This window comes from Pinus tabuliformis, chromosome 7, assembly GCF_031772625.1.
Source record: "Pinus tabuliformis cultivar Carrire ecotype Pingquan chromosome 7, CPIR1, whole genome shotgun sequence".
In the NCBI taxonomy this organism is placed as follows: Eukaryota; Viridiplantae; Streptophyta; class Pinopsida; order Pinales; family Pinaceae; genus Pinus; species Pinus tabuliformis.
This window is the reverse complement of record NC_142293.1, coordinates 1485465199-1485489291: the sequence shown is the minus strand read 5'-3', so window position 1 is coordinate 1485489291 and position 24093 is coordinate 1485465199. Positions and strand designations below refer to the sequence as shown.

At 33.7% G+C, this 24093-nt stretch overlaps 1 protein-coding gene across 1 annotated transcript; it reads right to left on the bottom strand.

Annotated features, from left to right (window-relative positions):
* Positions 1-13525: 13525 nt before the first annotated feature.
* Positions 13526-15268, bottom strand: LOC149253457 (F-box protein SKIP2-like). Its single transcript, XM_089454487.1, has one exon. The coding sequence runs from the start codon at positions 15233-15235 to the stop codon at positions 13526-13528; it is 1710 nt and encodes a 569-aa protein (XP_089310613.1). The 5' UTR covers positions 15236-15268.
* Between the last annotated feature and the right edge of the window lie 8825 nt (positions 15269-24093).

The window sequence follows — 24093 nt, the reverse complement described above, 5'->3', positions numbered from 1 at the left end:
CCTTTTGCCCCAAAATTTGGGTTTCTGGATGATTCTTTTGAACGTACCTGGATGGAGTCTTTTCTTCTATTCTTATCAATTCTTCTAGTGCCTCATGGGTTTCTTCTTCATCATGAATCTAATTTGATGTTGAAGGATAGTCTTCATCATCTTCGAAATCTTTAGATTTTACTTGCCTAGGAGTGTTCCCTTCTTCATCAACCACTACATCAATACTTTCGACAATTTTTCCAAGTCTTTTATTGTAACACTTATATGCTTTGCTATGAGGAGAGTAACCAAGGAGAATGCCTTCATCTGCTCTAGGTTCAAACTTGCCAAGGTTTTCATCAGTCTTTTTGATGTAGCATTTGCTTCCAAAAATTTTGAAGTATTTAACTATGGGAGTCTTACCATACCAAAGTTCATGAGGAGTCTGAGTGCTGTTTACCCGGACGTTTGTCTTATTGAGAATAGTAACTGCAGCAAATGCGGCTTCACCCTAGAAGGTTGCGGGAGTTCCAGACTCATCAAGCATAGCACGAGCCATTTGTTGAACCATTCTGTTCATCCTTTCCACTACTCCATTTTGCTGAGGGGTCCTTGCAGTAGAGAATTCCCTTCTTATTCCATGTTCTTCACAAAAATCGAAGAATTCATCTGAGGTAAATTCCCCTCCTCGATCAGACCTGAGGCATTTGATTCTACGATCTGATTCATTTTCAACCAAGGCTTTGAATGCTTTGAACTTTTCGAAGGCTTCATCTTTATGCTTCATAAGTCCTAACCAACACATCCTGGAAAAGTCGTCAATGAACAATATAAAGTATTCTTCTCCTCTAGGAGACCTTTTCCTAGATGGACCACATACATCAGTATGGACAAGTTCAAGTGGCTTGCTAGCTGATCCTTCCTTCTCAGGGAAATTAGTTTTGGTTTGCTTACCAAACTGACATGATTTGCATATTGTATTGTCTGGAATTCTAATGTCAGGGAGATCACGAACCACCTGATATTTGCATGCTTTCCTTATTTGAGAGAAGCATAGATGCCCCAATCTTCTGTGCCATAGCCAATGTTCATCATTCTTGTTTAGATAGCATTGTTGTTGTCCTCCCTTGAGTATGTATAAATTATTTGGAGTTCTTATGCCTTTGATCACAGTTTCTCCTATATCAAGCTCATGAACAATGCATCCATTTGATCGAAATATTACTTCATTTCCTTGATCACACATTTGACTGACACTCAATAGATTATTCTTTAATCCATCAACATACATAACATTTCCAGCCTTGACCTTTTCTTTCAAAAACACAGAACCTTTACCTTTTATGAGTGCAGGGGTGTCATTTCCAAATGAGACCTTCTTTTCCTTTTCTAAGGCACTATATGACTGAAGTTTTTCTTTATCACCTGTCATATGTTTCGAGCATCCACTGCCGATGTACCACTAAATTTCCTATCCTTCCACATATAAGGTTATCCCACATATTTCTAGTTGCGATTCTTTCTTTCTCCATGTTTTAGAATTCAATCAAAATTGCTCCTTCTGAGTTGTTTGCCGAAACCTACTCCTGCATTCAGAATCTTCATGACCAAAGTTGTTACAAATAGAACACTCTACTTCATTCTCAAGAGCAGAAAAGTTATTATAGGTCCTTTTCATGATCCCAGTCATACTCCTTTGCTTTTGAGCTTCTCTAGTCATGATGGTATTGTAGGCAACAAATTGAGCAACTTTGTGACCAAAGTTATGACAAGAGAAACATTGGCCATTGAAGAAATTTCAGCGACTATCAAGCCTACCAACCAAATGATTGTAGTTTCTATTGACATCCATTCTTGAGGCAAATTGAGAATGATTTACCTGTGGTTGGTTGAAGTTTCTGTTCATCCTTGAAGTAGATTTCCCCCTATTTACTTGGTAATATTTGTTCATTCTTGAAGCAAATCGTCCCTGATTTACTTGGGAATCTGCATTATGCTTTTGCTATCGATTGTCAATCTGTTCACTTTTCCTTGTTGTATCAAGATAACTTTTGGAGGTGGATGGCTTTTGTGCTTGTTTCTGTGCTTGAGACGCTTCTTCAGTATATCGAAGACCTATCTTGATTAGAGGAGAACGTTGCACTTTGATAATCTCATCTAAAGTTTTGGATCCCTTAGCAAATCTAAGATTAAGAGCTTTTGATTTCTCAATATCTTTTCTAAGTCCCACAATTTCACATTCTAACTTTTCATTGTGTTTTTCTCTTTCAGCAAGTTGGAATGTCAGAGTATCTATAATCATATTCTTTTCCTCTAAACAAATTTTGAGTTTAGAAATTTCTTCATAGAGACCTTCTTCATCTATAGCATCCAAGAAATCATCATCTTCAAAAGCCATCAAAAGTCTATAATCATTACGTTGTTCATCTTCATCACTGTCTTCATGTGTATAATAGCTCTTCTTACTTACATTCTATTTTCTATTCCATCTAACTTCTTCCTTACCTTTGTCAAGTTTATCTTTATGAGGACACTTGGTAGCATAATGACCAACTCTTCCACAAGCAAAGCATTTGAAAGGTAGCTTACCTCTGAATCTTCCAGTTCCCTATTGAAGGTTCTTGACAAAATTTGATTCTTCCTCTTCTTCTGACATATGTCCTGACTCATTGTAATCTCCTTTTCCTGAGGCTTTGAATGTAGCTTCTCTCCTATCTGATGGTCCCCCTTTTCTCATTTCGTAAGTAGTTAGAATTCCGTGCAGCTGTGACATGGTAATGCTCTGTAGATTTTGTTTTTCTTCTATGGCAGAAACTTTTGAATCAAACTTAGGAGACAAAGATCTTAGAACCTTTTCAACCAAAACAACTTCTTTTATTTCTTCACCCAAGTTTTTCATACAATTAACAATATCATCTATACGTAGGAAGTGGTTAGCCACGCTTTCATCATTGTGCATTCTGAGATTTTCATATTGAATTCTGAGAGTTTGTAGTTTTTCTCGTTTTACCTGTTCATCTCATTCATAGCTCAGAACAATCTTGTCCCATATTTCTTTTGCGGTTTTGAGCTGCATAACCTTGACGAATTCTGATTGAGATAGGCTCCCTAATAGAGTATTGACAGCCTTTGAATTTGTTTCATACTGCTTCTTACCAGTTGCATCTAGAGGAGTTGCTGATGGAAAAGTGTATCCTGTTTCCACAATATCCCAAACTTCTGTACCAAGAGATTGAAGATAGGCAGTGATTCTTACCTTCCAATAGACAAAGTTGCTCCCATCAAAAATTTGTGCCCTGATCGATGCTTCTTTTTCGTAGTTGCTCATGATGATAAATCTTCCTTCAAGCGATCAAGCTTCTTCTGAAGGACCTGCTCTGATACCAATTGTTGGGAATAATACTGAGAGGGGGGGGGGGGTGAATTAGTATTATCAGGTCAATTATTTTTCATTTCACAATCACATTTCTATATGCTACTTTAGTTAGTAAATACCACATATGTACGCAACTTCAGTTAAGGAAACAAGCGTATATAAGCAGACTTGTAATTTAAATTATTCTTCAGATGTTGATCATTAATCTGTGCATCAAACCATATGAACAGTAACCAGGAACAGTAAAACAGAATAGGAAATCACACATAAGAACACAAGATATAAGGTGGAAACCCAATGTGGGTGAAAACCACCTGCTGCAATTCGTCTCTATCTTCTTTCAATTAGAAACTTCTTTTTACAATGTTTCTGTACTAGTGCAGTCTTATACCAGTACACAGGTTGCTACCTGCAGAAGGCTACAACCTTCTCTCGTTCTCCAGCTTCTCCTAGAAGGGAGCTACAAGCCCCTTAGCTCTTGTACTAGTACGTAGGTGCTGACCTAATGAAGGCTACAACCTTCTCTTTTCTTCTAGGAACCACGTTTCATAAATTTTCAAACTATATCCATGAATGTCAATCAAACATCAAGTATATCTGCATTAACCAACCTCCTTTGTACAAACAAATACTGAATCAACCAATAACTTCTTAGAATGTTGTAACCAGAAAATAGTACTAGTAATCAAACACCAATTCTGGACCCAGAACACTGCAGCAATAAACAGAAGCAGCTAAAACATATTTCATGAGATGTACGCTACTTCAATATGTGGAAACTGCATGCATACGCTTTTGTATCAAGGGAATCCTGCATATATGATGTTTTAATTTAGTGAACCAGCGTGTATACGCACCTCTGCTGTGTTGAACCTGCGTAGAGATCTATAAAAGATAATTTATCCGTTTTACTTATTCAGACATTAGCTATACCCAGATTATCATATTTATAGATCACGTCATGCGCCAAATATAATAGATCAAAAAATACACAAAGATACTTCTCTTCAAGACGCCTTAAGATCTTGACCCATCAATAGAACTTATCCTTCTCCTTGCACTCAGGTTCCTACTTGATTCAGATCTAGTTATGCCCCATAACCCAATGACAGTATTCTAGATCTTGCTCTTCATAAGATATTAAATACTTCAGTTCATACCCTTGCCAAATGATCTCCTTCCCTTTTTATAGTCTTAGGCCTTACTCAAACCATGGTCCAAAACCATTGAGAACCAATACTAGGGACCCAATACCTGGGTTCAACACTTTGGATGCAATACCAAGGACCAAAACCATAGGTTCAGATATGACGGATTAAATACCATGGACCAAACATAAGATTTCCCACATATACGCGCTTTTCTTTGCATGAAAGTGCGTGCATATGTATATGCACCTTTTGATCGGTACACCCACGTGTATACGTGATTATGTTAAGAGGAACCTGCGTATACCTCATTTTCTTTCATTCAAAAAGCCTGAACTGTGATCTGCCCTTTGAGTGAGTTTCCATCAAGGACAACACCTGTGCCATAGTTCCAAACCTATGTCATAATGCCAACAGCATTATCATAAGTAAAATCCCAAAATGGGATAACCTTAAAAAAAGATAAAAGCACGACCCTGGATGGTGCATCTTATTCAAAGATGTGGAAGAATTGGTCAACCATATTTTCTTTCATTGTTCTTTCTCTGCCATCATCTTAGAGATCACAAAACAAATATTGGGATTTAACCTGGATTGGAGAGCGAAAAACATTAGGGAAGCCTAACAAACATCATCTTAACTGGCACATGATGAAAATTTCAGGAAAATCCCCCCCAAGCTCCATTGCGACATTTGGTTACGTAGGAAGAAAGTTGTATTTTGAAACTAAGCCACTAACCCTGCTTTCATTGCCTCGGAAATCACTATGATCTACTCACTACAACCTTTGAAATAGTCAATTATATCTCCCTAGACAGTAGTTGAGGAGGAAATTAATTACCAAATTCTATGGGCGTACTTTGACAGAGAAACAAATGAAAATGGTTTATGCAGAGGAGGGATTATCCTTCATCTTAGTAGACAACACCTCGTGAACTCCAAACTAGGCCTAGGGAGAGGCACGAATAAGTAGACATAGTTACTATCCATAAAGATTTTGTTATGTTGGGCATGGAAATTGGAATGAAGGTCCTTACATATGTTTTGAGACTACTTAAATGTGTTCAATTGGTTTAATGTTGTCCAGATATTTCATAACCATATATTGTTACTTATTCTAGAGGAAATTCAACTATTAAAACAATATTTTGATCATTTAACTTGTTTCCACATCTATAGGGAACGTAATATACATGCAAACCTTCTATCTAGGTAGGGTGCTTGATAGGTGTTGGGCGTATGGCAGGTTAGTGACCATATAGAGGGGGCAGTCCAAACTATCCACATTAGCCTTTCATTGACATATAAACTCTTTCATTATGGTTTAATATGGTTTTATCTCAATGAATAACTTTTACCTTTATCATTTCAGTCTATCATATATGAAGGAGATGTATACAAATACTTTTCCTATATCAGATACTTATATGACTGATCAATCCTAAATATTTTAATTAGACATTTTTCATGAGGAGGTTAATTTGCCTCATTCTCTCATATATCTATGTGTTGTCTTTATGGAAAAAACTTCTTTTTGTTCTCGTTTTTTTTATCTTTTAGAACAACAGAAGAAATGTTTTTTTCATGTGCACGTGTAAATTTTTATCTCTTATTAAAAGGTTATGATTCTTTTGTAGACCAAAAAATAAATAAATGAATAAAACTTTTAATTTTTTGCAATATTTAAAAAAAAAAAATACTTTAAGGAACAAGAAGAATAATCATTTTGACTTATTGTTTTACTACATACGCAAGGAAGAAAACATTAATTGTTTTTTCATATAATAATAATTTACTAAACATATATATAAATAACACTCTTCCTCTTAGTTGTTGAGGGTTTAAGTATGGCTTTGTTGGATTCTAGAGGGAGATGACCATTAAAAGGAATTGAAATCTTTAGGACATGCTCTATATCACATCTTTCATTTATCGATGATATCATTTTTTTCTAGCCTTGGAATACGGCAATGTACATGCATTGAAGCAAAATCTAGACTCCTTCTCACATGCCACAAGCATGATTATAAGCTAAGAGAAATATTCCTTATGTGGGAATGCTTTGTACCTTCAATATTTAGATTTGGGGTAGGGAATTGTTCAAAATCCTCCCTCCCCATTAGGTAATCCTATGAAATAATTTTTGTTTTTCCAAAAACCAAATAACTACAAAAAGCAAGATTGCTCCTAGATTATAGAAAAAGTGGAGACTAGAATAAGGATCTAGAGCAACATATGGTTATCAAGGGAAGGTAGGATTATCTTATGTAAGGTTGTTATGGAGGTCATTCTATCCTATTGGAGCTCATTATCCTGGATCCCCGATGATATGATTGAGCAAATAAAATAAATCTCAATGAGATTCCTTTGGGTAGGGAAACTAGAGAAGAGACCCTTTTCTTTAATGGCTTGGACATCCATTTCTCACCCAAAAGCTTTGGGAGGTTTGGGCTTCAAAGACCTTACCTTTTTTATGAAATTCATGGCACCTAAAGGAGCATGGAAAACCATCCAGGAATAGGGCCTATAGTCATAAGTAATGATAAATAAATTAATCTCCCTAAGATATGTAACAAATTCTCTCAGGAGCCAAGGAAAGCATCCAATAATGGATATTGTTTGGAAAACGATCTTTATTTATTTGGAAATCATTATGAGAGGCCTTAGATGGAGAATGAGAGGTGGATTTAAATATCTTATAGGTAGGGAATTATGGATAAACAACATGGATAAGCACATTCTATCAGCTGAGCTTATCCAATTCATCAATGAAAGAGGATATTTCTATATTCAACATATTTCCATGAGAAGGGAAATATTTAGCCCTCATACTTGGTTAAGGGCTCAAGATTTGTATTTAGAGGGTGCACAGGCCAAGGAATGGACAAGATATACTACATTTTCGATTCAAATTTTTGTGTCTATATCCCTTACCAACGACCATCTGATATGGTCTTTGGCTCCCACCAACATATGGTACAAAAAATGGATACCTCTTGATGATAATGTCTCCTAATGGTCTCCCCGATTTATGGTGGGAAAATAAATTATGGAAACTCAAAATCCCACCAAAATAAAAACTTTACATGTGGCTACTTCTAAGGAATAAGGCCCCCACCTCGGATATCCTCCAAAAGGACTCCTTTTATGGTCGTAGTAGTTATCCACTCTATTTTTCTAATAGCGAATCAATCTCACACATTTTTATTTCGTTCCCTTTCACCAAAGGTGTATAGAATTAAATTCATAAAAGCACCAAAGAAAGCTACCAATGGGATGGCCCCTTAGTGGAGTATTGTCTAAAGGCATGGCTTGATAAATAACTCGATGGTACATTAAAATCTCCCCCCATAGTCATCTGTTGGGGAATATGGATAGAAATAAATGGATCCATCTTTGAGGAGCGAGGACAATCATATATTTGTGTGGTATGAAATAGTCTAGCCTTGGAAGGCTCCATGCTTAGGGGCCTATGTGTCCAAAAAACCACTCCCATGTAGCACTTTCAATGTCCAATGAAAGACCTTGGGAATTCTTCGATTGTGGTGCTTAGCACACCCTCTCCATAGGGGCAGAAGGGGGAAAACTTCAACTCTCTAATTCAAACTTATACTCACTTTCCTACAATCTTGGGGTATCAACAAATAATCACACTAATTTATCTGCCCTCAAACTTCTTTTGCAACAAGTTGAATACCTTGATATCACAATTATGAACATATATGGAGATTCTATGAATATGGTGAAATAGATGAATGGGAAATCAAAGCTAAAAATTGCACACTTCTTCCTCTCTACTAGAACTATTGTACACATATCAAGAAATTTTACTTACATATCCTTTTGTCATTTCTATAGGTTAAACCACTAAGAATCTAATGCACTTTTAGAAATAGGTCTGGGACTAAAACGAGGCCAATGGGAATTCCAAGAAACAAAAGAGGGTGTGATCAAATTTCTCCATTTCTTTTCATGGGCATAAGTATCCACATTTACAACACCGAAGATCAAAGATCAAATCGTATTAATTAGTTTTTTGGACTACAACTATGTGATATTTATTTTTCTATGATAGGAAAATTTTCAAGGACAAATATATTCAGTGGACTATGGAGGTCAATTTGGTATACCCTGTGCTAAGTGATAGGTCTCCTCAAATGATATACAGGTGTTCCCCATTATATATCTATGGATACAAAGCGTACAACTAATGTCAAAGAGCTCCTAGCATTTTTTTGAAATTTCGATTTGTGATATAAACTTGGGCAGAGAATGTTCACTTAATTTTTCTGAAGTTTTTTGTAGATCAGAATTGATTGGAGATAGTTTGAAGATAGATAGTGATGAAAAACTTTGTATATGAATTAGCATAATTCGTTGGAATTCAATGACATATAAATAATTAGAATACACATGTATGTGAAATGCATTTTATTATACCTGGTGCGGGTATGGTATAACGCATTGAGTTTTACCTTTGACTGCGTATTAGTTTGTTTTTGACCAAAAAATTATAACGCTTATCTATAGTTACACATTAGGAATTCAATTTTTATTATTATTTATTGTTATTTAAATTTATTTATTTATAGGGCGATTGGTTGAGATATTATTATGGGTTATTTAGTAACTTCCATTTCTATTAGTTACTAATTTTTTGTCTTTATTTTTATTTCCATTTTATTTAATTTTTTGAATTTTGAATTATCTTTTATCTATTATTTATATTTTCATGAATTATAACTTTTTCACAATATTTTCAATTTAAGGTGACTTATTATTATATTGAAAACATATTTTAATAAATTTAATTATAAACAATTATATATATTAATAAAAATAAAACACACACATATAGATAAATCTATGTTAATATAAACAATATTAGTTGATTATATTTCTTACTTTTAGGTGCTGATATTCAATAATACAATATTTTATTAGTTGTTTTATTTTTGTCATGAAATCTTTATCTTTGTTATTTTTTTTAATTAAGCTATATTTAAACTCTTGTTTACTCTATACATAAAATACAATTTTTTTTCCTTGGCGCATATATATATATATATATATATATATAGCCTTATAAAAGATGAAAATGCATATTCACAACTTTAAATTAGACTTAAAAATAAAAAACTTGTTACCCACAAGCAAACAAAGTAGATTTCTTTTAAATATAATTATACATTATTATATACATTATATTTATAAAATAAATTAATATTAATATAAATTAACATTTACATATTACTTATTAAAAGAAAAATTAAAATATATATTGAGTCCACATTTGACTCTACATCGAAATAAAAAATTATATTCTTGGCCGGGAAAAAAATACATATTCACCCTCTTTCACCCTAAATACATATACACCCCAAAGTTCAAATTTTAGTATGAAGATTATAGTAAGAATAAGAAAAAAGGGAAAGAAAACTTAAAAAGAAAAAGAAAAAAGAAAATAAATAAAAATGTCAAATAAATAAAAATAAATAAATAAATAAAGTAAAAAGAAGAAAAAAAAAAAAAAAATATATATATATATATATATATATATGAAATAAAGGATTTAAAATATTAAAAAAAAAAATTAAAATGAAAAACAAAAGTTAAAAAAAATCTTATAATAACGATGCAAATTACGTCTTAAAAAAAGTTAAAAAAAAATAACTCTTTTTTTCGTACGATGCAAAATATATATATATAATACCCTTATAAAAGATGAAAATCCATATTCACAAATTTAAATTAGACTTAAAAAGTAAAAAACTTGTTACCCACAAGCAAACAAATTAGATTTCTTTTAAATATAATTATACATTATTTACCTTTTTGTAATGCTTAGCAGGACCATCTATTTTCTATTATATATAAGGCAAATTTACACCACATAGTTTTACTCGGTGGCCTCAACTCGCCGGGAAACCGAGTCTGTTGGCCATCGGTCAACATTATACGCCATCCAAAAACATAACTTCTTCAGTCTTTCTAGCAAGGCTAGGTAAGTTTTAGTCTCATGACCACAAACTGTATAACTATGACAACTGACATAAACAACTGGAAATTTAAATGCTATCCGCATAAACAAAAACTAAGTATAGGAAGACTAATCTTTCTTGACATTCTGCTCCTCAGAGTCTGAGGCTACTGGGGCAGGATCATCAGCAGTTGCTTCTGGCATTCTGAAGAGCTCCACAATGCAAGGGATGTGTCGATCAATACAGTCCATCCTAATGTCCTATTTGTGCAGCTGGAATAAGATCTTCTCCATGTCTTTTTTGTAGTTGGGAAGGCCCTGCATTGTAACTACCATCCCCACAAAAATTTGCTCCATTGCTTTGCCTAGCAGACTTTTCATCAGAAAATACAGGTACAGGGTGTGCTTGAATTGTGTAATTCGCCCTCTTGTGGTCCCTGGGTCAGGCACCATTGTTCTCCAGACTTCTATTTCATCATCCGGTTCCAGTTCATTCTTTACCTGGTCTTCCCAATCATCTATCAACTTTCGGATACCCTCATCTATTTCCTCCTTGTATGTCGTGGCTACCTCAGCTATGAAGTGCTCGGCGAACTTACGACCCCTGCAGCCTTCCGTCATGCTTGGTCGTTTGGTTGCCCGGGGTTCCAGGCCCTTGTTGCCGCGGCCACGACCACGTCTTGTTGGAGCCATACCCTGTCGAATTGTAACCTGTATACATTCCAACATTGTTAGTTGCACTAAATCATTCATCTCAACACAACACAACTGCAATAACCATACTTCGTTGCCATGCCTAGCCTGCGATAAGAAAAGGTATCCCTGTGCCCATAGGTGGCTAGTGGAAGTGGGATTCGAGCAAGATTCCCCTGGTTTATTTCCATGCCTCTCGCCCTTGCCAAGGTTCGGAGATTGGTCACCCCCTTGCGGCCATGACCTGGCTCTCAGACCCGTCTGGAGCCAGGTATTGCTAGTGCTATCATACCCACAAACCCTTGCCTCTATCGGCAATTTCCTATCCACTTTTTGCTCACCTCTCTGCCTCTCAGGCCACCTAGGGTCCTTGACTACTCCCGTATGGTTATGCATTGCCATTTGCTCAAGTTCGCTTAGCCAATTTCCCACCCTGCTAGTGTCCCAACCCCCTGCCTGCAACTCTCCCTTGCCTCGCTTAGCTACACATAGTCGCCCAAGCGAGGCTTGCCCATTAATCCTTATGCCCTCCGTTAGTCGTTCAGGTCAGATCTTGTTTCTAAGCTCTGCTCAGTATCAATCATGCCATAGCCCCAGCTTTTGCTGGAGAGAAAAATAAAAATAGCACAGAGCCGAGCCATAGCTCCCCCTTGCCTTCCCCAGTTCCTCCCTGGCTGGGCTAAGCCTCGTCGGGGTGGCCTCACGCCTCTCCCTCCTCCCCAGCGACTCCCACCACCTCATGGAACTTCCCCTTAAACCCGACAAGAACTTATGAATTGAACGAGGCTAGGACCAGTCTACATACCCAAGAACCGACGCTTGCCTGCAGACTTGTTTGCTTCGCCTCCCTTCCGTTGTGCAGTTCCTGCCTTCTCCACTATACCATTGACCTTCACTGCACATCGAATACCTCTTCCCACTCTGCCACCTTCCCTTATGCCCCCCTCTACCACGTTGCCAGCCCACCTCCCATGCATTCGAGACAGAGGACACTACACTCCCTACCTTGAGCATGTGGGGTGCCACTGTAATGACCATGTCAACTCAGCCCTGGTGCCTCTAACACCACCCTCATCCCGATCAGGAAAAATATAATTATACATTATTATATACATTATATTTATAAAATAAAATAATATTAATATAAATTAACAATTACAAATTTCTTAAATTTATATTAAAATAAAATACCTATTAAAGGAAAAATAAAAATATATATCAAGTCCACATTTGACTCTACATCGAAATAAAAAAATTATATTCTTGGCGGGAAAAGAAAAAAGAGAAAACAAATCAAGCTGACAGATGATAAAACGAATCTATTTGCGGTCTCCGTGTATTGTTTTAAATGAAATTTTTATGCTGACCTAAATGTTTGTAAGATTTCCTTTTAGAAGACATCAGCATATAATTCACAGGATTTTGAATACCTTTTTAAATAGGAAAGAATGCCGCTTTTTTGTGCTAGGATGAAAACCTGATATCATAAACTTTTGTTGTGTTGGTTTGTCTTTTAGTTTTTTTTTTCTATTTAACTAATAAAATACATTTAAATCAACCATTATTAAAAATGTATATTTTAATATTAAATTTTAAAACTTTAAAAATAATAGAGTTTTTAATTTGTTAAATTGCAATAGGATAATATTCCAGTTAATTTATGTGTTTAAAAATACAGTTTAAATAATAAAAATTATAATTTTAACCAAAATTATATTATAAAAAATAAAATTATATATATATATATATATATATTGATATTATGACATTCATTTGTCAGGGGAAATGAATTATTCTTTTAAAACTTATTTTGGTCAATATATTACATTCCAGGTTCATATTACATTTTGTTACACATTTAAGGGACAGTCTATTTGGGTTATATTTTGGATAATTTTCTGGTATAGTATCTGGTTTAATTCGTTCAAAATCTGGTAAGAATTTTTTGGAATCACAAATTTGATTTGAAAACTCTCCATAATTAAAAAGCTAAAAGATTTTCAAGGTGCTAATTTCATATTTATAGCAAAAAAAAAACCATTTTAACAACAATAAAAAATAATTTGAACAAAAATAAATGATTTAGCTACATCGTTTTCAAAATGCTAAATCCATATATACAAAGTAAAACCCATTTCAAATAAAAAAATATGATGAGGAATATGATTTAAAAATCCAAGCCTACGCAAAGCCTCATGAGAAATACTTATTATTCTATTTAGAAATACTTATTATTCTATTTACATCTTTCCTAACCGCTGATACAACAAATACATATAATTACCATTCTGGAATTATCAGTAAATCATTGTCTTCATTCTGGTGCGCCGTTGAAGCAATGGCTTGTGACCACGATTCTTATATCGGTTCGTCATCGTCTAGTAATCGTACCACGCAACATTGTTTTCTCACCTCGTCTACTATTGCTGTGCCCTCGAATCGATCACTTATGACCATGGATCGAATCCGCTTACATGATAATGCTATTATACCCAAACCGGGACCTTGAATTCCTGCACAATGATAAATTTCCAGAGACCGTAACATACTGCAACACGCAAGATTGGCTAATCCATCATCTGTGATCCTTGTCAATACTAAGGTTAGATGACACAACTTTCTGCAGCTCGTAGCAAGAAAGCCAAGTCCCTCGTCTGTCACAAAATTGCAATTGGTGACATCAAGATATTCTAATGCTCTGAAATTTGTGAGGACCTTTAAATTACTGATATTTGTGCACCAAACCAGGCTCAAATGCCTTACCATTTTAGCACCGCTTGCTATAGTAGCCAAGCTTAAATCATCTACTGCTGTAAAACTGAGATCCAGGATTTGCAGATTACTACAGAGACCAATTGCAGAGAAGCCCTTTGAAGTTTGTACTAAGCACCCATTGAGATTGATTCTTTCAAGCTTGCTGTTGGAAACAAGTAGAGTTTCCAATTCTGCATCTGTGACCAACGATGCTGACCTGAGTGAGAACTCCTTCAATTCCATCCCACTGAAATTTAACAGAGCCAGACATTTCCCATCACTATGGAAACCATCGAGTGCAAGTGATGTTAGAGCGTTGCAATCCGTTATATGAAGCAAGACAGACTCCGTCAATAGCTTAGCTACCAAACAAAGCTTCTCAAGCTTTCTACAGTTCTGTATTATCATGAGTAGAGCAGCATCATTTAAAGGAGAGGACCAGTTGAAATACACAAACTCCTTCAGATTTTTGTTTGCTGCAACAATGGTTGCTAGCGAATAATCAGGACAGGCTTGTTGGTCCCCGTATGTATGAATAGACAGAGCAATCAAAGTTGATAACCCTGACAGCTCTCTCAGGTTCCCCTTCAGGAACTTCAAAGACAATATCTGGAGATGTAAGCAGTGGGTAGCCAGAGACGTGAGGGCCGAGGTAATGTCGATGGAATGAGTACCAGGGACGTAGTCCCCAAAATCTAGAGAGAATTTCAGAAGCTTTGGACAATTCTTCCCTATCTTGGACAAACCAGAGGCACTGAATCCAAAGAAACCTGTTAAACTCAACTCTTGGGTATTCTTGCAATTTCTCAGTGAGTTAAGTGTACCATCCGATAAATTCCTGCAATCCTGAAGATGGATAGACCTAAGCCTCTTACAAATCCTAGCGATGGTCTCGATACCAGAATCCGTTAAATTGGGTATTGAAGATAAGGTAATCTCCTGGAGCATAGTATAAATTTCCACAAATCCCACAAGCCCTTCATCTGAAATGCATACCTGAGGCTGCTCAGGGCTCCCTAAGGATAATATCTGCAGGCTTTTAAGGGATTCGGAGATCAACTGGAGATCTGAGTCCTGCAATTGATCACAGCATTGATCGAGTTGCAAGTGCTTAACATGTTTGAAGCGGGGAAGGAGAGAAGGCAGGAGTGCAGTCGACCTGACACTGAGCTTGTGCACAGCCCATTCAATTGCGTGGTTCCAGGCTCTGCAGACCATGGACGCCGAGTACCGATCCTGCGGCTCCGACAGCGGTGTTAAGATGAGGGACAACAATCCTCTGTTTCCCATGACAATTTCCATGCTATTCTTCATTGTTATTTTGTTCTATGAAAGAAGAAATTTACAGAAAATAATGGTGGTCTGAACAACTACTAACTACTGCCAGAAACATTGTGGATTTATGTTGAAAAGCTGTAAAACAGAGCTCCCCCTCCCTCCATGCCTCGGAATCCCTGGCGTTGACTTAGAAAAATTAGAAAAATTCAGCGATCTCATTCGCCGTGAAATACACTGATCGAATACCGGTATTAAAAAAACACACCATACATCATCATTGGTCATCGCCAATGGCCATGACTTGTGTGGGGCATGGCGATTGTGGGATTTAAATGTCATTTATAGATACATATGACATTGGATAGCTTCTCGAGACTGATCGTTGGTTTTCTGGAAGTGTATTCAAGTTTTAAACCCTTTTTTTTCTGTTCACTGTGTATAATTTTTAATTAACTCTTTAAAAATTATTTAAACAATAATTTAAACGGTTTTATAAGCTCTGTAAATTAATATTATATTAATAAAAGGTTATAATTGTAATATTATATTTTTCCACTTGTTTTATATAATAATACATCTATTTTCCTGCTTGTTTTATATGATAATACATGATATTGTAATATTTTATTTATAATTTATATTTTACAAATAATTAATATTTGTAAATACAATTATTTGTAAATACAATTTTGTATTAAAGGTTAAAAAACTATAATTCTAGGAAACCACAATTCTCCTTTATATTTTAATTAGATATAAAATCTATATTAAAAAAAAATTGTTATTAATAGTTTTTTTAATATTAAATATCAATTCCATATAATTTGTATTTTTCATTTTTTTTTCCTCTCATCAATTTTTGGTAATTTTTGGTGATGATGGGTCTTCGTCTGGATTTGAAATGTTGATTAAAAATGAACACTGAATAAAACTCAGAAAACTTATTCTTCAAATTTAAATCACAACATAAACTTTCAAACAATTACCCCCATTTCTTTATAGTTATAATATGGAAATTGAAACATTATTACAAAAGTTCAAAAAAAAAATATTTGACATTCAATTTTTTTATCTTTATATAAAGTGAATATTAAAATGTTTGTTGTTATTAATATATATATTGCATGAAATGAATTTGACATCTCCTTTTAGTTCTTAACAACTATTTTGTAACTATTACTATTTTAGATGTCATGTGTAATCCCATGTTAATCCCATGTTGATTATAGATTTCCCTCCTACTAAAAAGAAGATAGTAGTTATGAGTGAAATTAGAAGTTTTTAACATTAATAGCTTTATCTCTATATAATGTATTTATGTTATTACGAAAGACATTTGAAATGTTTTTCTTTAATTAATATTTCTATTCAATATTAAAAGATCTTTAATTATTAATATTTTTTATTCTCTTAATGTAGTTATTATATTATTTTAATGTCAAAATCTCAATGTTGACATGTCTCATTCATATTGGGAATTAGAAAGTGTATAATAGAAATACTTTTTCCAATCTCTCTTTTTTTTTGGCTCTGTGTGATACCCACATTTTTTTTCCCTTATAAACATTATTGAAAAGTACTACACATGAATTCTATATTAAGCATTTTATTTATGGTAAATAATAATATATTTCTTTTCTCTTTCATATTGTAATATTAGTTAATCGGAATATTCAAATGTTTTATTGAAAGTAGAAAAAAGTTATAGATGAAATTATAATTTTTTAGTATTAATTACTTTATTTTTCTATATAATGTTGATGCAATTATCTTATTACTAAGTACATTGGGTTTATGGTGAACATTGAAATGTTTTTCTATAATTAATATTTATGTTCAATATTGAAAGATCTTTTGTTATTAATATTTTTTATGTATTTATTATATTATTTCAATGTCAAAAATACAATATTGATATCGAAATATTTGTAAAAGGAGTCTCATTTTTATTGGGAATAAGAAATCTTGTAATAGAAGCACTTTCTCTATCTCTTTTTTTGTGTGTGTATTTATACACACTTTTTTTTGTGATAAATATTATTGAAAAATACTACATCCCACCTACTTAGGAAGCATTTTATCTATGGTACACAATAATATATTTTTTTTGCTTTCTCTCTATATATGTATATTTATGTATCATGTGCATATTGAAATAGTAGTTACTAGGATGTTCCAATATTTTAATGAAAGTACACAATGAATAATAGAAAAATTACTAGCTAGCTTATACTACAAAAAAACAAAAAAAAAAAAACAAAATACCATAAAATTTCTTTACCATAAAGTTAATATAAAATTATATTACTTAATATGGAAATCAAACCATTTCAAAAGAACAAGAAATGTTACACTCGCTTCTTTATTTCTCTATATATAAAGTTAGCATTGAAATTTTTGTTATTATTATATACCTTTTAAATAGTATTGTTAAATGTGTGGTGAGCATGGAATGAATTTTACATCTCCTAGTGATTTGTAACCATTATTATTTTAGATATGTGTAATCTATATATTGACTAGTAAATTACACATCTCTCTTATACTAAATAGTAGAAAAAAGATATAGATAGAAATATATTTTTTATTATTATTAATTACTTTATCACTCAAAATTATATAATTATGTTATTACTAAAAATGTTAAAATATTTAGTTTATGATAGACATTAAAGTGTTTTTCTTTAATTAATATTTCTTTTCAATATTAAAAATATTTTGTTATTAATATTTTTTATTCATTTTAATATATTTATTATATTATTGCTTTTAATGTAAAGCACTTCTAAAAACAATAAATTTCACACACATAGGAATCCAATTTTAAACCTAAAAAATTATAAAGAAATTGATTAATTTTAATTTTCATTAAATATAATTATGTTCTCACACTAGTCGCTTAGAGACTCGTGGCATTTTCCACATCGCTTTCCCCATACGGCACAACGGAAGGTGTTGGTCCAATTCATTAATATATTTGCGTGATGTTTTATCAATTCGTACAAAGGTTCGGTTGGTCGATGATGTACGCATAAGTATGTCTCATACAAATCTATAAAGTTTTGGATTTTAATGATTAAGATAAAAGGTTCATTAAGCATGGAATATAAATAAAAAGGCTAGCGAATGAGTTTCTTATAGTTGATGTCTTCAATTTATATTTATGTTAAGATTTCAATGAAATAAATAGAAGAGAAGAAAATTTGGATATCGAATAAAGTTATAATAATAATAATAAAGTATAATCGTAAAGTTATCATTTTTTTAAATAAAATAATTGTTTTCATATATATTAAATTTATAATTGTATTTTATTATTTTAAATAGGAAATATATATTTTTAATCATTAAACTTATTAAATATAAAAAGATGAAAAAAATATTGTAACTCTTTTTTTAAATCATATTATTTTTATTGAAATAATTGTGTTAGATATTAGATTAAATCAAGTCAAAATTGTTAGTGTTCATGGTATTGTTAATAGTATCAGGTCCACAGTGTTTTAATGAAATATTTTCATATAATGTACAACTAAACAAGAATCTTGGGTAAGAAAGCGAGTGCAATGTAAGATTAATTTTATTGTTTAATTTTTGGTGTATGCTAGGTTATTGTTGGGCATAATATGAGGATATTATGGAGAAATTAAAAAGGGCTAATTTTTCTTATGGAAGGGGCAAATGAAGGACATATTGATTTTAGAGGATTTGTATTTGTCGATTGAAGGAGTAGCAAAGAATCACCCATTGATGATGGACAAAGTCATCACTACAATTAATCAGTATTTGACGTCACTCAAGAGAAGAAAGCAAAAGGGATATGGAAAAAAATGAATGACCTATATGAGAAGAACATGGCATTGAAAAATCTTCTTGATGAGCAAGCTGTACAATCTCAAGATGAAGGAGCATTTGAATGAGTTTAATATAATTCCAACTCATCTTGCCTTTGTCAAAATTATTTTGGATGATGAGATTAGAGTCATCTTATTGTTGTGTCTTATGTCAGATAGCTCGGAGAAATGGATAGTAGCTATCAGCACTTTAGCGCCTAACAAGATGGAACGCGACGGACAATGAGAAGAAAAAAACTTTCTGTAGCCATTACATGAGTTTCAAGTGGAAAACACACAACCACAATTGGTTTGTAGGTCTACTAGACCTCAAAATCTCTCACAATGGTATCTACCCTCAACTTATATTTTTCTAAGTGATGAAAGTAAACCTAATTGCTTTGACGAAGCATGTAAAGTGGAAACTAGCAAAATGTGGAAGAAAGAAATGGACTCCTAGATGAAAAATAAAACATGGGAGTTAGTGAAGGTTCCAAAAGGAAGAAATTCCCTACAAAACAAATGGGTATATGTGATTAAACATGAGGATGAAAAGAAGAAAGAAATATACAAAGCAAGGTTGGTCGGGAAGGGACTTACAAACAAGAAGGCATTGAATTTAAAATGTCATCTATAAGAGTTATTATTGGTTGTGTTGCCTCTTTAGACTTGGAATCTCAAAAAATTATATGTGAAAACAACTTTTCTTCATGGAAAATTAAAGGTGGAAATTTATATCAAACAACCGGAACGATTCAAGGTAAAAGGTAAAGAGAACCTTCTTTGCAGGTTGAAGAAGAAGAGAACCTTCTTTGCAAGTTGAAGAAGAACCTTTATGGGCTGAAACAGACACCTTGCCAATGGTACAAGAAATTTGATTCATTTATGCTAGAGCATGGATTCAAAAGACTAGAGGTTGATCATTGTGTCTACATTAAGAAGAATGACAAATAAAAGTATATTATACCATTGTTATATGTGGATGGTATGCTAATTGTTGGACATCAAAAGAACATGATTAATAACTTGAATAAGGATTTCAGAAGAAAATTTGTAATAAAATATTGAGGTCCAGCAAAAAAAAATATTGTCATCGGGATTATACATGACAAAAAAATTAGAAAGTTGTGGTTGTCACAAGAAAAATATATTGAAAAGGCGTTAGACATGTTCAATATGAAGGATGGTAAACCTATTTGTACACCCCTAGCATCATACTTCAAACATAGTGTTGGTTTGTCTTTATGATGACAAGAAGGAAGAAATGAGTAAAATCCCTTATGCTTCAGTTGTTGGTAGGTTGATGTATGCCTTGGTAGATATTGCACATTCAGTGGGTGTACTGAGCAGGTCCCTTGCAAATCCAAACAAACAACAATTGCAAACAGTAAATTGGATTTTGAGGTATCTCAAGGGTACTAGTAATTATTGTTTATGTTTCAGTAATAATAATGTTGTTCTTGAAGGTTACATGGATGAAAACATGGCTATAGATGTTGAAACTAGAAATTCTACCACTAGTTACGTATGCAATTTTGCAGGTGTAACATTATCTAGAATGTCCAAATTGTAAAAAATAGGGATCCTCTCCACAACAAAGGAAGAATAAATCATTTTCATATAAGCCTGCAAAGAGATGTTGTGGATGCAAATTTTTTTAGGAGAGTTGGGAATAAAAAAAGATATCTTTTTTTCATAGTGATAATGAGTGTTATTCATTTAGAAAAAAATCCCAATATATCATTTAAGACAAAGGACGTTGATGTTCAATCTGTGAAGTGTTAAATGATGGGTTGTTACAGTTGGAGAAAATGCACACTACAAAAAATCTAGTTCATATGTTAATAAAGACTTTGCCCAGGGATAAACAAGAAATTTGTAGAACCCTGGCTAGATTAATGCAAATGTAATAAAAATGCATGTTTAGAAAGGGTTTGTACTGAGAAGAGAAAACAATGTCAAAAGCATTCACTGAAGCTTCTATTTTGTTTCAAGTGGGAGATCATTTGGCGTGGGACCAAATCAAGTGAAAGTTGTCAGTGCCCATGGTATTGGACCAATGGTATTGTAATGGAAAATTTTTACATAGGGATGTGAGTGAAAAAGAATAGTGGGTGAGAAAGTGAGTGAAATGTAATATATTTTTCATTGTGGTAATAAATCATTGACTAAATCCAAATCCATAAAACTCGATGCGGTGGATTATGTTGAAATAAGTCAATAAAGTTACACTAACCTGGTATTCATAACAACACACCCTTATTATACCCTTCCTTCGACATTGTAAGGACTATATCATTCGCTGGATCATTGACCTCTTATTAATTTAAGCTTTGACCATCAACATTATACATTTTCCAAAGTTTTAACAAACTGAAATAATTTGTTTAATTTATATATTAAATAAAAATTTATTTATTTGAAATACGATTGGTGAATAAGTTTTGAGGTATTATTGCGAGCTTGTTGCTTTTATTTCCATATTTAGGTACTTTTATGCAAACTTTCACTTATTTCCATCTTTGTTCATTAAGTTTATCCATCTTCGCTAACTGGTTTAATCCAAATTTTTTAGCTTCTTTTATCCATAGTTTTTCCAATCCAAATGTTTTCACTATTTTTATCCATAACTTATGGATCTTCCACTAAAAAATGTGGGTGAAGAGTTCTCTGCTACAATTCATTGTCGACATGGGAAGCCAAAATAACCATGAAGCGGTTGAACATACTGACCACAGCAAACCAGCATCCATCCACCATTGGGTAGCTTCACGAAGGGCGAGATCTTCATGTCAGTCACAGTGTCGCCTTCCTTAAAACATCAAGCCCTTCACAGATGAGGTAGTGTGTGATGTTGGTCCTCTTGAAATTTGTGATGTATTATTAGGACAACCATACTTGTCGAAGCATCATGGTGTGTATGAGTCTGGGCCTTGCACTATTATTATTACTTTGGGCGATAAGTTGTATAGGATATTGGAGGTAACAATGCCTATTCTCATCTCTTTGATATCCTGGAAGCAATGCAATAAGATCATTTCCTAGACCAAGAAATGTGTCTTCCTTATGATTTTCCCTCAGGACAGGAAGAAGATGGTGGACACCTCCATGGCCTCTAGACAGGCCTCGTCTGTGTTAGGTTCCTATACCAATAGGAGTCATAATTTTGAATGACTAAGGTTAAGCCTTATAATATTGTGCATACCTTTGCTTTCTACAAATGTTTTCTATATTAGAATTAAAAAATGTATAGAGGGTATGTCCTAAAAAAAAAATCAAAAGGTAAAAAGAATAAGAGAAGGTCAAAAAATGAAAATATATGAACCCTAAAAACAAAAATAGACCATGAAAGAGTGCAAGTCTAAATGCCACTACTATTTACTTTTATGCATAATAATGATTGTGTGCAGCTTGTTATTCATGCCACAATCCATGGTAATCAAATTGTTTAATCTTGGTTATTTCATTCTTTGAATTTTATGTTTATAGTTAGAGAATAAAATCTTACCAAACAGTTTAATCTTGGCAGATCAGTAGATAAGTAGAGAAATAAAAGGAGCTCATCAGTTTAATCTGACCCCTTGGAAGATATAAGGTTAGAAATATATAGTTTGTTTTATAAAAGAAAATATAGGATAAGGGTTTGCTAGCCTAAATGCACCCAAAGAAATGAAGAAAACATGTTAGAATAAGTAAATGGGTAAGTAGAAGAAAGGTTGCTGAAGTATAAAGTTGATTGGATCAAAACACATTCATCATGCTTAGACATATGTGCTAATATGTATGATCAATTATGAAGGAAAAGCAAAGGTTTACAAGTTAATTTAATTAACTCCCCCTTAGTCATATTTTCCCCTATACTTACTAATTTCCTATCCACAAGCATGTTCTAGTACTTTTAATCCTTCAAGTCAAAGAGGCTCAGAGCATTTCCCTGACTTTTGGTGGGACCGGACCCTCGGCTTAATGACTTATGGACATCAAGTGTTAGAATCCCCTTCATAAAAGTCATCTCCCTTCATTACCCTAATAAAACCCCTTTTCCTAAGGATAAACTTCATTTGCCTAGGAAAAGTGAAAACCCCCATGTTAAATCCCTTTTCATTCAAAAAACCCACAAAATACATCTTATCCTAAGTACTGAGTGTATGCAAATAAAGTGCGAAAATATTACATTTTACATTATGCTAAGGATATACCCACTCCGCTAATTTCATATTAATTTTTAATTTTATTATATAAATCCCATAAAACCTTTTCCCGTATATTAATTAAATCCCATAAATAAATACCCCCAACCCTTAGTTTTAATAAAAACTATACAAATCCCCCATATCCCGACGAACCCCTCTTAACTCACCAACCCTTGGTAAAGTTAAGAAAATCCCTTCGTTTAAACCCATGGTCCCACTTCGTTAAAAAACCTTCTGATCAATTTAATCTTGTATTTAACCTATAATTAATCACAAACCACTTGTGATTAAAGCCTCAGGCCCCCTAAACATTTTACCCATCCCGTCCATGCTATTTCACCACCCAACTGTCATCCGATTGTCAGCGCCCAAATCCGACGATGCACAACCATACTGGGCTCACTCGATGCCCGACCTTTACCCGAAATTAAACCCTATCATTAAAACACTGCCGATCATTTTAAACCTGTGATTAAATATTAAATAATCACAATCCACCGTAATTAAAACCCCTGGGCCCCCCCGAAGCCCAATCTTTTATCACCCAAGCACTTCCCTCACCCGATTGCCATCCGATTACCATCCCCCTCATCCAACATCCATAGTCATATCGGCTGCGCCCGATGGCCGATTGTTACCCTCCTGATAAAGCAGTTTTCTCCCGAACCCCAACGTGTTATACACTGGAGTAGATTGGGTGACCCCTCCCAAATACCTCCTAACCCTCATAAGTGGTGCAACAGCCTAGGAAACCGCCTCCCCGCTCAACTTGATAAACCACCTACAGTTCATAATATGAATTTCCGTGCCAAATTTAAAAAGTTGCCCGTTAAAACCCTAAAAACCCTCATTTTCATTCCTTTTTCCC

Excerpts from the sequence above, each read along its gene's own strand:
- LOC149253457 (XM_089454487.1), bottom strand. The coding sequence starts at position 15,235 with ATGAAGAATAGCATGGAAATTGTCATGGGAAACAGAGGATTGTTGTCC.